The sequence below is a fragment of the Pteronotus mesoamericanus genome, unplaced genomic scaffold (assembly GCF_021234165.1).
Source record: "Pteronotus mesoamericanus isolate MK-2021 breed Mesoamerican mustached bat unplaced genomic scaffold, CSHL_Meso_final contig_56, whole genome shotgun sequence".
NCBI classification, from domain to species: domain Eukaryota; kingdom Metazoa; phylum Chordata; class Mammalia; order Chiroptera; family Mormoopidae; genus Pteronotus; species Pteronotus mesoamericanus.
The window spans coordinates 26,743,570-26,759,674 of record NW_026555201.1 but is presented as its reverse complement, the minus strand read 5'-3'; the positions used below and the strand labels follow the sequence as shown (position 1 = coordinate 26,759,674).

The 16,105-nt window shown below is 35.9% G+C and overlaps 1 protein-coding gene across 1 annotated transcript in view; it reads left to right on the top strand.

The window, feature by feature from the left end:
• Window positions 1-16,105, top strand: part of CEP290 (centrosomal protein 290) — a 95,873-nt gene that overhangs the window by 78,794 nt on the left and 974 nt on the right. The window contains exons 44-52 of the mRNA XM_054580176.1: window positions 1,973-2,107; window positions 3,936-4,022; window positions 5,340-5,504; window positions 6,045-6,167; window positions 7,179-7,351; window positions 9,559-9,700; window positions 10,819-10,892; window positions 11,416-11,510; window positions 15,676-15,755. Coding sequence (XP_054436151.1) covers window positions 1,973-2,107; window positions 3,936-4,022; window positions 5,340-5,504; window positions 6,045-6,167; window positions 7,179-7,351; window positions 9,559-9,700; window positions 10,819-10,892; window positions 11,416-11,510; window positions 15,676-15,755 — 1,074 coding nt within the window. The remainder of the gene's footprint in view (window positions 1-1,972; window positions 2,108-3,935; window positions 4,023-5,339; window positions 5,505-6,044; window positions 6,168-7,178; window positions 7,352-9,558; window positions 9,701-10,818; window positions 10,893-11,415; window positions 11,511-15,675; window positions 15,756-16,105) is intronic.

The window sequence follows — 16,105 nt, the reverse complement described above, 5'->3', positions numbered from 1 at the left end:
TGGGTCTCTCCAACAGACTCTCCTATGAGACTAGGAGTTTCCCCTGCCACCTCAACCCTCACAGATTTTTACAGCCCGAGGTTTTGAGGCTTTATTTCCCCTCACTGGAACCCTGGATGGCACAGTCTCTCTCATTCCCCAGTTGTTCCTCCTGGTGTGTCGGCACACAAATGTGGGAAATCCTATCTACCAGCCACTGCCTCGCGTCCTCTCCACCCTGGCTCCCCATCTGTGCCCCTTCTACTGGTCTGGATGAATGTTTCTTCCTTAACTCCTTGGTTGTCGGATTTCCATGCAGTTTGATTTTCTGGCAGTTCTGGTTGTTTTTTGTTTTTAAATTGGTTGTTATCCTTCTTTGGATTGTGTGAGGAAGTGAAGTGTTTCTAGCTACACCTCCATCTAGGCTAGAAATCACCTTAGAAATTTGTAATGTACCATGCTATAAAATCTCATTGCAAGTAAAATTTTATACAGTAAATAATATCAATGAAAATTTGTTATGATGCTGTCTGACATTCTGACATATATAACAAGTTCCTTTAATGGCTTTTTTGCCATGTATTATAAAGATACTTTTTTGTAATGAGAAAAGTGAGCTTATTGCTATCTATGTACCTATAAATGTAGAGTTTGCCTACATTAAATATCCACAATATTTTGCAAGGTATTATTCATAATTTACATGAGAAGTGCATAGAATAAGTAACATATCTAGTGATCAGGAAGATGCAGAAAAGAATTTAAATGCAGGCCTAATATCCTAACTCTACAGTTTATGAACTCTCTTATGTACACACTATTTTGGGACAGTTTATGTTATAGTACACAGAAAGACGAGTTTGTTCTCAATTGCAATCAAACAGCATTTATCTTTTTTTCTCTATCCTTTCCACCTAAGATATTTCAGGCACCTACATCCTCAAAACATCGACTAAAATCAAACATTTAAATGTTAAGAGAAAGTAGATGAAAATTAATTCTTATTTCATTTATTTTTTCAGGTTTATAATGGTTCTTTTTTTTCAACTGGATAATAAGTAATTAAGAATTTGAAACTTCCCATTTTACAGAAAAAAGTAACCAAGCACAGGTTTCTCTTTCAAATAACCTGTCATTTAGAATGAGAAGTAAAAATGAACATAAATAATAACCCAACATGAACTGATGCCAAGAGATATGCAAATATAGTGTTACTGAGGAGGGAGTGATTACTTTTGATCAAGGAATTGAGGCACTTCTTTCTGTAGGCCTGGGCATATTATTTGCTATGGCTACCATAATAAAGCACCACAGGTTTGATGGCTGAAACAACATAATTTTTTCCTCATAGTTCTAGAAGCCGGAGTCCAAAACCAAGGCATCAGGAGGGTTAAATCCTTCTCTAGGCGGTGAGGGAAGTGTCTGTTCCAGACCTCTCTCATTATCTTTCCATGGCCATCTTCTCCCTCTGTCTTCATATTGTTTCTCTTCGTTCCATTTCTGAGTCCAGATTTCCTTTTTGTATAAGAACACCAGTCACTGAATTAGGGGTGACCCTAATGACCTTATTTTTAACTTGATTTTCTCTGAAAAGGCCCTGTCTCCAAATAAGGTCATTCTGTGGTATTGGGAGTCTGGATTTGAACACATTGAATTTGTGAGTGGGGTACGGGTGGGATATAAAACAGTCGATAACAGATAATAAACATACTTTATTTTTAGACTGAAAAAAATTTAAATATATATGTGGACATTGTTAAGTTATTCTTACTTGACTTTGCTTTGAATATTAATTAAAATATATTTTATTACTTTTTCTCCTGCAAATTTTATATTCTTATTTATTTTTGGTTGTTTTATTCAGAGCTCTCCAATTTTTCATATTCCTTTGAGGAAAAATGTTCCATCTTAACATAATGTTTCCTTATTCAGTATGTCTTTTGAAGTTTTTATTTAGTAAATCTTAAAAATATTCCTAACTATCTTCCTGAAGACTTCAGAAATAGAGTCAGATGATCATTGGCAAAGAGAACAGGAGCTTCAGAGGGAAAACTTGAAGTTGTCATCTGAAAATATTGAGCTAAAATTTCAGCTGGAACAAGCAAATAAAGATTTGCCAAGGTTGAAGGTAAATTTAATGTTTTTTACTATAGTTAGGTAATCTAATGCCTGAACATCTTTTTCTCTCTATTTAATTGTTTTGTTTACCATATTAGTTTATGAAGAAATCAAAAACTCATATTCATAAAAATATCATGGTAATGCTATACTTTCTACATTTGTTCATTCAACAATTAACTGTTGAGAGCCTATTTTGTATCAAGCACTCTTCTAGGTGCTGGGAAATAACAATGAAAAAAAAATTCTTGGACTCAGAACTTACATTCTAGTGAAGACTGATAAACAAGTTAATATATGGTATGCCAGCTTAAGTACTAAGGAGAAAAAGCATGGTTGGCGGGAAGAGGGTATGTGCCCATTAAGTGAAGGTGTGAGGAATTGCTATTTAAAATACAGTAGTAGGGGAAAGCCTTTCTTAATAAACTAATATTTTAGCAGAGAGCTAGGGGACAGATAAGGAAGTGGGTCCTGCTAATGCTGGAAGAATTTCTAAACAACATAAATAGCAAGTTCAAATGTTCTGAGGTAAGAGGATGGTTGGTATATCATTAACAGTTGTCACACTTTAAAATACCAGGATATCTTTAAAGCAAATAAAGGCTTTAAATTAAAAATATATTAGGATAATTGTCTCCTTTTGAAATTTCATTTATTTTGATGTTTGTAAAAAGTTTTTCTTTGGTTTTCCAAATCTTATCCTATTTATGAGAATCTTTCTTTTTTTTTCCATGTCTGGTTAATTGTTTCATTTCTGTTTTTTGACCTACATTATTAGCAAGCTGTTAATTCCACAAGTAATCATATAGTTAATCATATATTTTCTGCTTCTTGTTCTGATATTTACACTGTTAGAGCCAGTGTTAGAAGTTCAGTTGTCTCTTTCTCCCTACCATAAGGATGTACATATATAATTTATGGGACAGTTAAATTCAGCATCCTAAACTCCAGTTTATATTGTACATTAATGCAAAAATGTGGAAAATATTTCTTGAAATTTATATACAGAATACTCTTATATTTATATACAAGATATGTCTGGAAAAAATCCAGCCATTGTTAATATAACAAGAATAGTTTGTGCAACATTGACATAACCTGGCATCCAAGGAGAGTGGACTGGAATGTACATGCGTGAACAGTGATGACTTCACTGTACTATTCGGTGGGGCAGTATACGTCATTAAGTAAGCATGGGTACTGTGTGGCTAAATGACTTAGTGAGTAGAGCAATGAATCTGCATCAAATTTTGCATGAAGCTTGAACATTTGCATGAAGCTGGGAACTAGTCAGATGATTCAGAAGGCCATAGCTATGAGCACCTGGTGATTGGCAGCTTCATCACGAAAATGCGCCCACTCATGCATCATGTCTCATGCAGTTTTTTGGTGAAACATCAAATCACCCAGGTGACTCAGCCCTACTGCAGTCCACATTTGGCACCGTGGGACTTCTGGCCTTTCCCAAAACTAAAATCACCTTTGAAAGGGAAGAGATTTCAGACTGTCGAAGAGATTCAGGAAAATATGATGGGGTAGCTTATGGTGTTAGGAGAACTGTGTGAGGTCCCAAGATGCCTACTTTGAAGGGGAGTCATTGTCTTACATCTAATGTTTCTTGTATCTTCTGTTTTCTTCAATAAATGCCTGTATTTTTCTAGTACATAGCTGGATACCTTCTGGATAGGCCTCGCACTTTAATCCAACATATGTCTTAGTTCAAAATCCTCCTTGTTTAGATTGGCCATCCAGTTATGGAAATTGCTAGTCCAGATGAATTGTTAGTCTTTTCTTTCCAGTGACTATAGCTATGCTACACGTTTGCTTTAATCTTACAGAATCAAGTAAGAGATTTGAAGGAAATGTGTGAATTTATTAAAAAAGAGAAAGTAGAACTTGAGCGGAAACTTGGTCATGTTAGAGGGGTGAGTATGGGAGAATATCCCATATATTTGTTTTGGTTTCAGAAGTGCTAAGCAGGAAATAAAAAAGTAAATTTGGATATTTCATAACAGTAGTGATATGACTTTACTAGTTAGTGCCTACAGTTTCAGTTTTTATTTTGCTGCATCCACAATATAAAACATTATTAAGCTTTTCTCCATGTTTCAAGTTAATGTATTTTATTATCTGCCAACCTCAAATGCATTTTATTTCACTGGTACTCCACATCATCTCTTTTTGTCATTGTTGTTGCTGTTGCATATCCCTCCACACCTTGAAAACATTTAACTTTCAAGAATCATCTTTCTGTTCATTGAGGTAGCTACTAACATTATGTAATGTTAGTCCAATTCTAACATTATGTAATTATTTTATGATGTCCATGGCAACTCTTTAATATAATACTTTGTATATATTTTCCAGTTTTTTTGTATTCTTATATTATTCTTCCCATGTATTTTGCATTTACATTTTTATAATGAGTTGCTTATGAGGTCAAGGCCAAATGTTGTTAAGTGGCACAAGCGAAAGCAATAATGGACAAAAAATTTTTAAAGTAATAGTATTAAATAATGATGGATTTGGTAAAAATAGTGACTACAATTAGAGAAATATTCAGGACAAATATCTTGTTGACAGCAATATTCATTTTGTAAATAAAAATCTATTTGTTAGTTCTACCTTTTTAATCTAAGTTAATTATGAAAGTATACAGTATTAAAATTATGTAAGAGTTTATATTTTAGGGTTATTCATTTCTGTGTGAATACTGACTAAAATGCTAAATAACAAGATCATTTTTTCAACTGTTCAAAAACTTTCTATATCAGCAGTTAAACATGTCAATCGCCGACCCATCTCTTTTGATAACTTTATACTATGTATTTCTCAAATGTATCTTTTACTTATATTGGAGAGAAACTGAATTTTCAATCAATGGCTATTCTTTTTTTTTTTTTTTTAATCCTCATCCGAGGACATTTTTTCATTGCTTTTATAGAGAGAGAGGAGGGGAAAACAAACATCAAGGGAAGAGTATTTAAGCTATTACTAAATAGCTATATGATTTTAGGAGTATCAGATTCTCTGAATTATGACTTTTTTGTGTGTAAAGTGAGAATTATAACTCCTTTCTCAGAGGGTTAGTATAATGATAAATTGAAGTAATACAAGCTTTGGCTTCAAGTGTTAGGAATCAATAATGCAAGTATAATAATGAGCCTGTTATGTTATTGATATTTTATAATATACTTTCTAAAATATTTGATGTAATTAAAAGTCAATATATTCTTTTGTAGTCTGGTAGAAGTGGAAAGACAATCCCAGAACTAGAGAAAACCATTGGTTTAATGAAAAAAGTAGTTGAAAAAGTCCAAAGGGAAAATGAACAGTTGAAAAAAGCATCGGGAATCCTGACCAGTGAAAAAATGGCTAATATTGAGCTGGAAAATGAAAAGTTAAAGGTAATATTTTAAATACTATTTGCATGGAATATTTTATTGTTAGAATTTTTCTTAACATTTTAGGAATATTTTAAATACACTCTAACTATGCAAAATGGCTTTAATGGCTACAGTAGATATTTTACACATACAGAAAAAAATGTATTGGAAACAAGATTAAGAATAGTTAGAGTAACTCCACTTGGTCATTTTATTATTTCAAGACCAGTGGTTTTTACACTAGCAGCATTAAATAATTACCTGTATCTCTTTCCAGAAATAAAGATGCCTAAACCCCCATCCTGAGATTATTAAATTCCTCATGGGTGGGTTCTACCATAGATACTGTGATTTAAACTTTTTTTTCAAGTCATCAGTTCATTCTAATGTGTAACCAAGCTTGGGAACCTGTGGTGTAGACGACCAGTATTATTAGATGGATGACTTTAATTCTAATTATATCAAATATGATCTCTACAACTACTTTGGATTAAGCTTTAGAAGTTTACAAGATCATCTTTTACTTTATTTCACTGTTTTAATAACTTTTTTTATTGCTAGGTTGAATTAGAAAAACTTAAAGCACATCTTGGACGACAGTTGAGCATGCAGTATGAATCCAAGACCAAAGGCACAGAGAAAATTGTGGCTGAAAATGAACGGCTTCGTAAAGAACTTAAAAAAGTATGACTTTCATTAGTGATTATAATTATTTTTATGTTAATGAACTAATATACATCTCAGAAAAATGAAAAAGTTGATGACCATTCAAAGCAGTTATTAAGACTTTTAGAAATTATGTTTTTATTCCAGCCGTCCTTTCACAATGATAAACACTGAAAGTAAATTAATAAATTAAGAGACAGTATAATGTAATATAGAAGCTGCATGGCTGGGATTTATATCCTAGCTCTATTTATTAGCCATGGTAACTAGGTGAAGCTACTAAGCTCTCTCTATCCCTATTTTCCTCATTTATAAAATCTGGAATAATTAGTATATCTGTTTCACAGAGCTGCTGTAGGGTTTAAGTGAGTTAGTATTTATGCACATGACAGAAAAATGCCTGCTGTGCAATAAGGAGTATATGAAACTGTTTTGTTAAATGAACAGTAAGATTCCTTTCTAAGTAGCAAAATATATTCCTTGTTCAGACAAGTAGGTATTATTATTTATAGGGATGATCCAGTTGTTAAATTGAAATTAGTATTTTTAAACTAGCTATCTATATGTACTGTGAGGCCAGAGTTATACTATGCTTTGAATGTAGATGATTACTAGTGAAAATAATCTGTGGTATTTACATATAGTTTATGCTTATAAGTAGGTCTGTCAAGTATGGAGAGTCAGAACATCTTTTAAATGTGTAAAGGCATAAACTATCCATTATTCTGTAAATATTATAGACAAAGATGACAGTCTTAAACAAATATAATGACAAATTTAAAGAAATGACTAGAATAAAATACTTGTAAGTATATTTTTCTAACTTCATTTAAATGATCTGTTGTTCCAATTATGATTATGTTGCTTTTTTAGAATAAAGAAATACTAGATTTTTATTGGAATTTTAATCAGCATTTGTGCTCCAGATTATTTTAATTTTCTAATTTATAGTAAACGTTTTGAATATATTGCATCTGTGACAACAGCATTACATTTTATCATAATATACTAATTAGCTTTTAATGATAGGAAACTGAAGCTGCAGAGAAATTGCGGATAGCCAAGAATAATTTAGAGATATTAAATGAGAAGATGACAGTTCAGCTAGAAGAGACTGGTAAGAGATTACAGTTGGCAGAAAGTAGAGGCCCACAGCTCGAAGGTGCTGACAGCAAGAGCTGGAAATCAATTGTTGTTACAAGGTAGGAATAAGTCATTTACAATGTGCGACAAAGTGTAATCAGTCATAAGTAATTCTGCCATTATTGTTTTAAAAGAATGACACTATTCAGATTAACTCAGTTCTTTCCTGATAACAACGGTTTCTTTTACCATGATGCTTACCCTTTTTTTCTAGCATTGCCAATGAGTCTTTTTCTTCTTTCAAGTACTGAACTAATTTGGGAGACAGGACACGGGACAGGGCAGAGCTGGGGCTGGGCTGAGGCCATGGGAGCTAGATGGACGTTATGAAGCTGCTCTCAGCCATGAGGCTCGACTGATGCTGCCCAACTCCTCCTGGGCACTGCCTTGTGCAGCTACAGCTCATCTTTCTTGTTGGGTTCATTTTCTACCTCAAGCATAAGCCAGGCACAACTGAACCGTTTTGTTACACCTGTAGCATATCGGATCTGGGCTGTGCTATGGTTTTGGTGTTGTGGTCCCAGCAACTTGTTTTTCACATAACCCCAGCAGATGAATTCAGCAACAGCTTTAGTCTTATTGGCCTCTGCTTTCCAGCACTTGCTTTTCTCCCACTTCATGAACCTTTGCTACAGGTATGTGTGACTTCTGACTGCCAAACTTTGTGGCTGTGAAAGAGGCAATGAGAATTCGCAAGTACACATTCATATGTTCACTACCACAGTGCTTCATCATGACTCTGACGAGTCAGTGAAAGGCTTTGCTGTCATTCTCATTTCCAACCGTTAGCGGCTGCTTAAAAATAGTATGAAATCCAGAGACCAATGAAATCCTGCTCATGTTCTTTCCCACTGAAGTCATCCTGTACTATGTTGTGTTCTTCACCTCTGCTGGCCCCATTTCAAAAGCACACTCATCTTTATCTTCCCATATTCATAGAGTTTTCTGTGTCCATGCAACCCCAGTTTCCTTTCAGTGCCCACCTGCCGTTTAGAATGGACATGAGGAAAGCGGGGGTGGCAGTCAGCATTACTGCAAGGGAGATGGGAGCCTTAGCACTGTGAGGCTACACCAAGTCCTACAGTGGACCTGCTGCCCTCCACGTGGCTCTTGTCAACCAAGTCTAAGGAGGAAAGAAGAAGGTGATGCAGATAATCGGAGAGCAGCCCACGTAGCCAGGCAGGCCTGGTAGAGGGGCCTTGGTTCCTGTCCTAATATGCTGAGGAATCAGAAGCCACTCCTCCCCACGCTAGCCCTCTCTTAATTCTGTCAGAGGGCTAACGAAGGGGTTAAACGAAATGAAGTGTGATAGTGTAAAGGGGAGAAAGCATTTCTTTTGTCTGCTTGGACCCTAGCCGATGCTCACAACCAGTAACACACTATCAGTTGATTTCTTGGTTCTTCATTTGTTTTCTATGATAAGGTATGGCCTCAAAGAATTCTGAGTTGCCTTAAGATGCTTTTATTCAGCAGATATATACTTAGTACTTGCTGCATGCCAGACTCTGCTTTATGTTTTGCTAAAAGGCCTATTTTGCCTGGGTTCCTTGAGAGAGCCAAGTAGTTTCCATGGAAAAAAACCTAATTTCACTGTGACCAAAAGTACATTACATTCTTTTTGTGCGAGCTCAAGTTTTTGTGCCTGTGGAAATGATAATCCCTATCCTTCCTTCTCTAAAAAGGGCTCTGTGAGCCTGGAGAAAAGATTATTAATGTGAAAAGGGACTACAAAGTTTATAAACATTTGAGACATGTAAAAACATTTGGTTGAAGATGACTTTGTCTTTTAGATTATTTATATGTGATTAATCTGAGAACGGTACAGGTAAGTGAGCATATAGTAGGCCTTCAGTGAACCCTCTTGAAAAAAACATAAGTCTTAATAGAATCCACTTGGTCGAGAGAAGACTCGTTCTAACCCTTGGGCTCCAGCCTCTCTAAATACACCAAAAAAATTGCTAAGGTCTGTAGCTGGGATTCATATCAGGCCTCATACCGACTGCCGAGACAGGCTGGGGTGAGCAGAGCCGTTTTAGATGGGGGGAATTGGGGGACACCGACATCCTCTTTTTTAATTGGCCTCTCTGTTAGATGAGGATACTTAGTCCTTGCTGCCATCTAATGCTAAATAAATATGTAGCAAAAGATTTGAGTAAAAGAAACGAAATAATAATGTTATTTTTAGTGCAGTAATTTAAACTGACTTAAATCAATGAGATAAATTATTTTCCATGTCTATACCAGTTATTTTCCTTTATCCTTTTAGAATGTATGAAACCAAATTGAAAGAATTGGAAACTGATATTGCAAAAAAAACCCAGAGCCTTACTGATCTTAAACAACTTGTAAAACAAGCAACAGAGAGAGAACAAAAAGTTAAGAAATATACCGAAGACCTCGAGCAACAGGCAAGTAATGTAATTTTTATTTACATGATAAAATAATGTTTTATATCTCAAGCCATTCCTTCATATTGTTCTATGTAGATAAAAATTAACTCTTGACTAATTCTTACCCTGGAAGGCCCATCTAAGTGAATGATACCACCCCTCTCCTGCTTGTTTAAACCAAAATCCTGGGATCATCAACTCCTTTTTTTCCTCCCATACCCCTTATCTTTTTCATTAAATCATGTCAGCTCAGTTTTCAAAATATATCCTAAATCTGATCATGTCTCAACACTTTCCATCACTTCCAGTCAAGGCCAGGTTGCTCTGTCACACCTGAATATTGCAATCATCTCCTAACTGGTCTCCCTGCTCCCACTCTTGCCTCCTTTCACTTTCTCCCTATCCCTGATCTATTCTCCACTTAGTTTCCAAGAAATCCATAAAGCAAATCATAGCAGTCCCAGCTTTGCCTTCCAGTCATTCCCCTTTACCTGCAGTAAAACTGTAAAGTTCTTTTCATAATCTCAAAGGACCTACATAATTTGGCATCTGGTTTCCTCCCTAACTTCATTTTAACTTTCTCTTCATTCACGATGTTCTAGCCACATTGACCTTCCGTCCTGTGAACAAATCAAATTCATTCAAGCTTCAGGGTCTTGCGCTAGTTTCCCTTGTTTAGAATGATGTTTACCCACTTCATTTCTCTGTTTAAATAAATGTAGGTGCTTTAGACCTTCCCTAAGCCTATGGCACCTCCCATCACTCTGTATCCTCTTACCCTGGGTTATTTTTCTTTTTTTGATAGCCCTTCCTTCCATCTGACACTGTTATCACATCACATCACATACTCATTGTTTGTTTTTCTTCACTAAGAATGTAAGGGCATGGGAATATGGAGAAAGGGATTTTGCCTGCTTTTTTCATTTCTGTGTCTTCTATACCTAGAACAATGCTTGGCATATAGTAGTTAATAAATAATTATTGAAGGAATAGTGAATAGAAGATGATAGATGTGTGCTCATGTGCTTTTGAAAACCCAACTTTTAATATTATGCTTTATTGAAAATGTGTATCTTTATAAAATCTCATTATTTTCATGTCAAATTTTGCCTTCTAACTTTTCATTGTGTCCAAAGATCGAGATTCTCAAACATATCCCTGAGGGTGCTGAGACAGAGCAAGGCCTCCAACGGGAGCTTCAGATTCTCAGGTACATTATCTCTTCCTGTGACGTTCTTTTTTATGATCTTTTAATATAAGTAGGTTTACTATGTCTAGAGAGGTAAGATTTTTCAGTCTTGCTACCTAAAAGGCTTATCAGCCTTATTTTCTCCTTCTAATTCCAATCATCCTTTTATATAACAGATGGTGGGGAAAAAAAAAACAGTAAACTAGATCCTAATATGGGTATCAAGTTTGTAGTGGTGTTTTTTTTCCACTCTTTCTTAGTAGTGTAAAATGTATTAAATGTAGTATAGGAAAACTACTCTTGAAAATGACATCAAGTTTGATTTAAAAAAAAAACATGAAAAATTGTGATCCCCGGATCTCTTTTTGAGAGTGGTAGCAGTGCAGTGGTCAAAGTAAATCAATGCCTTTATAAATGAGTATCAGAGACTCCTAAGCACTGTACTTCACACAGTTCACAGGAAATGCCCATATATTTTTGTGGAGCACTGTTTTTGTTTTGTTTTGTTTTGTTTTGTTTTAATAACATTATCATTGTGCTCTAGATTAGCCAATAGTAAGCTGGAAAAAGAAAAAGCAGAATTAATCCATCAGATAGAAGTACTCAAAGACCAAAGTGGAGCTGAGAGCACCCTACATGGTAATGTATTTTTTATAACATTTTAGGTAACCCAAGTTTTTGAATTAGGATTTGCCTTTATTGTTTGTTCACAGATTTCCGATAACTACCTTCCTATAAAGTCAAATCCCCAATGTAAGTTTTTGGAGCTGTCTCTTCCTCTATGCAATATTATTATTCCCATCAAGCCCTTTGCAAATACTGAGTGTTTTTCTCCCTGTGTTTTATATGGGTGTTACTGATTTAATCAGGATACGGTGCTGAACAATGAATACTAGGTTTGTTGCTTCCAGTTTTTAAGTATAGGCCCTTTTAAACCCTCTGAACATTTTATTGTAAATGTTATTGTAACCTTGTTAATTTAAAACTACATATGTAGGTAAAAATATTGTTTTTCCTTTTACAAAGAGTGTCTATCCTATTCCCTTCCATTCTCATTAAGAATTACTAGTCATTCCCCTGTTCCTATGTGCTTAGGTATGCATATATACATATATCCATAATGTATATGCATATACAAGTTCTGTCTGGAAAAAGACCAGCCATTGTTAATATAACAAGAACAGTTTGTGTGACATTCATGTAACCTGGCAGCCAAGGAGAGTGGAATGCATATGCATGAACAACGATGACTTCACTGAATTAGTAAGTGGGCGTGGTAGACACTGTTGAGTAAGCATATGTACTGCGTGGCCATTGCATTCAAAACGAACGAATAGAGCAATGAATCAGCATCAAATTCTGTGTTAAGCTTGACCATTCCTGTAGGGAAACTATTGGGATGATTCAGAAGGCTTTCAGGGATGATGCAATGAGTGCAGCACAAATAAAAGTATGGCACAAACGCTTCAAAGATGGTTGAGAATCTGTTGAAAGTGATCCATGTTCTGGAAGGCCTACAACGAGCAGAGCACCTGAGAATGTTGAATGTGTACAGGCTCGACGACTGACATTGTGAGAACTAGAAGCTAATCTGGGGATTCCAGAAACTACTGTGTCTGAGATATTGATACAGGATCTTGGCATGAAAAATGCTGTGGCAAAATTCATTCTGCAGCTTCAGCTATCATTGTGTTGGAGTTGCTAATGACTTGATTCAAACCAATACTAGTGAACCAGGTTTCCTCAAGATGGTCATAACCAGGGATGAACGGTGTTTATCTACGAGTGGGATCTAGAAATGAAGGCCCATTCATCCCAATGGAATTAGGCTGATTCTCCACCCCGGAAGAAAGTATGGCAAAGTTGCAGCAAAATCAAGACCATGGTAACTATGTTTTTTAATTGAGAGGGTGTTGTCTATCTCTGACACACCCCTCCAGGCCAAACAGTTAATAAGTACTACCTCAGAGTCCTTCTTTGGTTGAGAGATGGAATACAATGGAAATGGCGCAGCTATGGGCAATTGGTGATTGGCAGCTTCATCATGACAATGCACCCGCTTATGCATCATGTCTCCTGTATTATGTCTTGTAGTTTTTTGGCGAAACATCACCGAGGTGACTCAGCCCCCCTCTATAGCCCAGATTTCACATTGTGCAACTTTTGGCTTTTCCCAAAACTAAAATTACCTTTGATAGGAAGGAGACTTCAGACCATCCATGAGATTCAGGAAAAAACAATGAGGCACCTAATGGCAGTTCCAACAAAGGATTTTGCAGTGTTTGAACAGTGGAAGAGACACTGGGAGAACTAATTGAGGTCCCACGATACCTACTTTGAAGGGGACTGAGGCATCATTATTCTAAGTACAGTTCCTCATATCTTGTCTCTTCTCCAGTAAGTGTCTCTATTTTTCGTATTACATGACTGGATACTTCCTGAATAGTCCTCATATACAGTCACAATGAAGTTAATCCTCATTATTTGCAGATTCTGTATCCGTGAAATCACCTAGTCACTAGAACTTACTTGTAACTCTATAATTAGTACTCATGGCACTTTCATGAATATACACAGATCAATGAAAAATTTCTCAGACCCATACTTTCCCAGATGAGATACAAGGTGAAGCTGTGCATTCTTGTTTCAGCTTTCATGCTGAGATGGCCAGAGGATGGCGACAGTAAGGGACAGTGCATCTTAGGGCAAACAGCTCTGGTTCTGGGGCTAGTTGGACTAGATTTAAATCCCATCTGACAATTATTGGGGCAGCCTGAGGCAAGTAACTTGACACTTCTAAACCTTGTTTTCTCTTTTATAAAACAAAATAGAATCTACCAGAATAAGTTGTTTCCAGGATTTAAGATTATAATCTGAAATATACTTAAATGTTTAAAGTATAGACGACCTATTTCCTCTAAGAGCAATGGTTCAATATTTACTAATTCACTGTCTTTATAGACCATAACTACTATAAACAATGAGAATCGATTATTTATACTGTGTCTATGTCTGAAAACTTGATGGAAATTCCAAATTCTCTGCCAAAGAATTATACCAATTTATATCTGGACAGTTTCTATTTCATACACTGTGCATATGCTAAGTGCTTTATGAACATTTTATAATTCTTATAACCCTGTATGGTGGGTGCTGTTTTCTCTCTTACCTCTGATAAACATATTTGAAGAGGTTACCTGTCCCCAAGGTGACCACAGGTAGGAAGTGAGAGAGGCAGGATGAAACCTAAATCTAGGAAACTCTGAAGTTCCTCTCCATTCTGTTATTCACCACTATGCTACACTTCCTGTGACTAAAATGATCCCTCAACAGTCTCTCTCATAGCGTCTAGCTTGGTGTTCTGGACTAGACACAGACCAAAGACCTCTTACTGCTGTCGACATTGGCAGTTTTCTCTAACCCTCAGTCTCCTGGCAGGGATTTTTTTTTTTTTTTTTTTTAAGATTTTATTTTTTAGAGGGTAAGGGAGAAAGACAGGAAGAGAAACATCAGTGTGTGATTGCTTCTCACATGCTTCCCACTGGGGATCTGGCTTGCAACCCAGGCATGTGCCCTGACTGGGAATCGAACCAGCAAACCTTTGGTTTGCAGGCTGACAGTCCACTGAGTCACATCAGCCAGGGCCTGACAGGGAATTTCTAAACCCCCATATTCCTTATCGCCTGTAAGAGATACAGTACCTATATTTCAAAGATTGCTAAGACTCAAAATCAAACCAAAACTGCTCTGGAAATTCTAAAGCACTGTTTTAATACAAGTGGTCATTAAGTTTTGGAAAGTGCTACATATTACCAAATCTATGTAATATATAGCATTCCACTGATTAAGACGATCAACTCAGTATAGCATCCCAGTGATTAAGAATTAGTTCTGTAAAAATATTTGCACTTCCTGCAAATATTTCTGCAAAGGTGAGGGGAGCTCTGAAAAGTACAATTTTGCTCTGCCTTCCAAAGGACGATAGAAGGGTTCTGCTGACTATTTCCATAAAAGGGTGAGGAAAATATTTCACATCTCCACTTATAGACCATTTCAAGGACACCTTAACAGAACACGCTTCTCAATCCCATTCATGAAAATGTGTTGTGTTAAACTTTTGCATTACTTTTATAATTTTACCCTTCAATGGCTATAAAATGACCACCATACCACACATTATAGGTAGTGTTTAAAGAAAATGTTTCTAGCAGACGGCAAGCAAAAATACCATTGGCTCAATGGTTCTCATTATAAAATTAAGAGACATGTTAACTCTGGGGAGGAAATCCATAAAATAAAGCCCCTGTGTTGTGAACTTTTCCCACGTAAGTATCAGGACTTCATCACCTTCATGCTATCCACCCCGCCTAATGCGTTTTTCATGTAACTCACCATAAATATGGAAGGGCCAATGCTGCTGGGTAACAGGGGCGTTGGGCTGGCTTACGGTTGTAGCCCTTATCTAAGAGTCTGCTTATTCTCCTGTTGTCCTGTTAGGACTTACCAAATTTTCCTGGCTCTAGAATTTCTCTATGGAAAACAAGTTTCTCCCATGTGAAAAATTAACCACGCTCTACAACTCTAGTATCTGACAGATGCCTTTTCTCAGTCTGCTATGGAATTACCATACCTGGGAGAGGCGGCAGATAGTAGTCACAGCCTAAAGTGTGTCAGCCATAAAATGATGTATTTCCAGGTTCTAGTTTCATAAGCTTTCTAACTTTATTCTCTAAAACAAATCCTGTATCGTGAAAAGAGTGGGAAAAAGCTGAGTCTAATTTTTCTAAATTTTTTTTTTTGGCAGATCCTGATCAACTAAAAGAAAAGCTAAAAGATCTAGAGATACAGCTTAAAACCTCAGATCTAGAAAAGCAGCATTTGAAGGTAAGTATTTAATATATCTAATTATAGCACTATGTTTTGTGAAAACAGCTGTGGAAATCTATTTTTATCATTACTGTGTTTGAGTTTTAAGTTGTATCATAAAAATTTCTGGGATTACCTTTTATACTTACATAGTTGGCCTTGACACTACAAAGTCCATTATATTCATGTGTTTCAAACTATTTTTTATACAAGAGCTACCAAACAAATTGAGACAAATAGTATTAAAAAGTAAATTTATTTTTTAATTGTCACAAATATAGAGCTCAGTTTTAGTGTTAAGTTTTTGGTCACATTGTGAACAGTATCTCTTTCCTTTTGAAATTTTTTTCAGGATTAAGTTCCCTTCC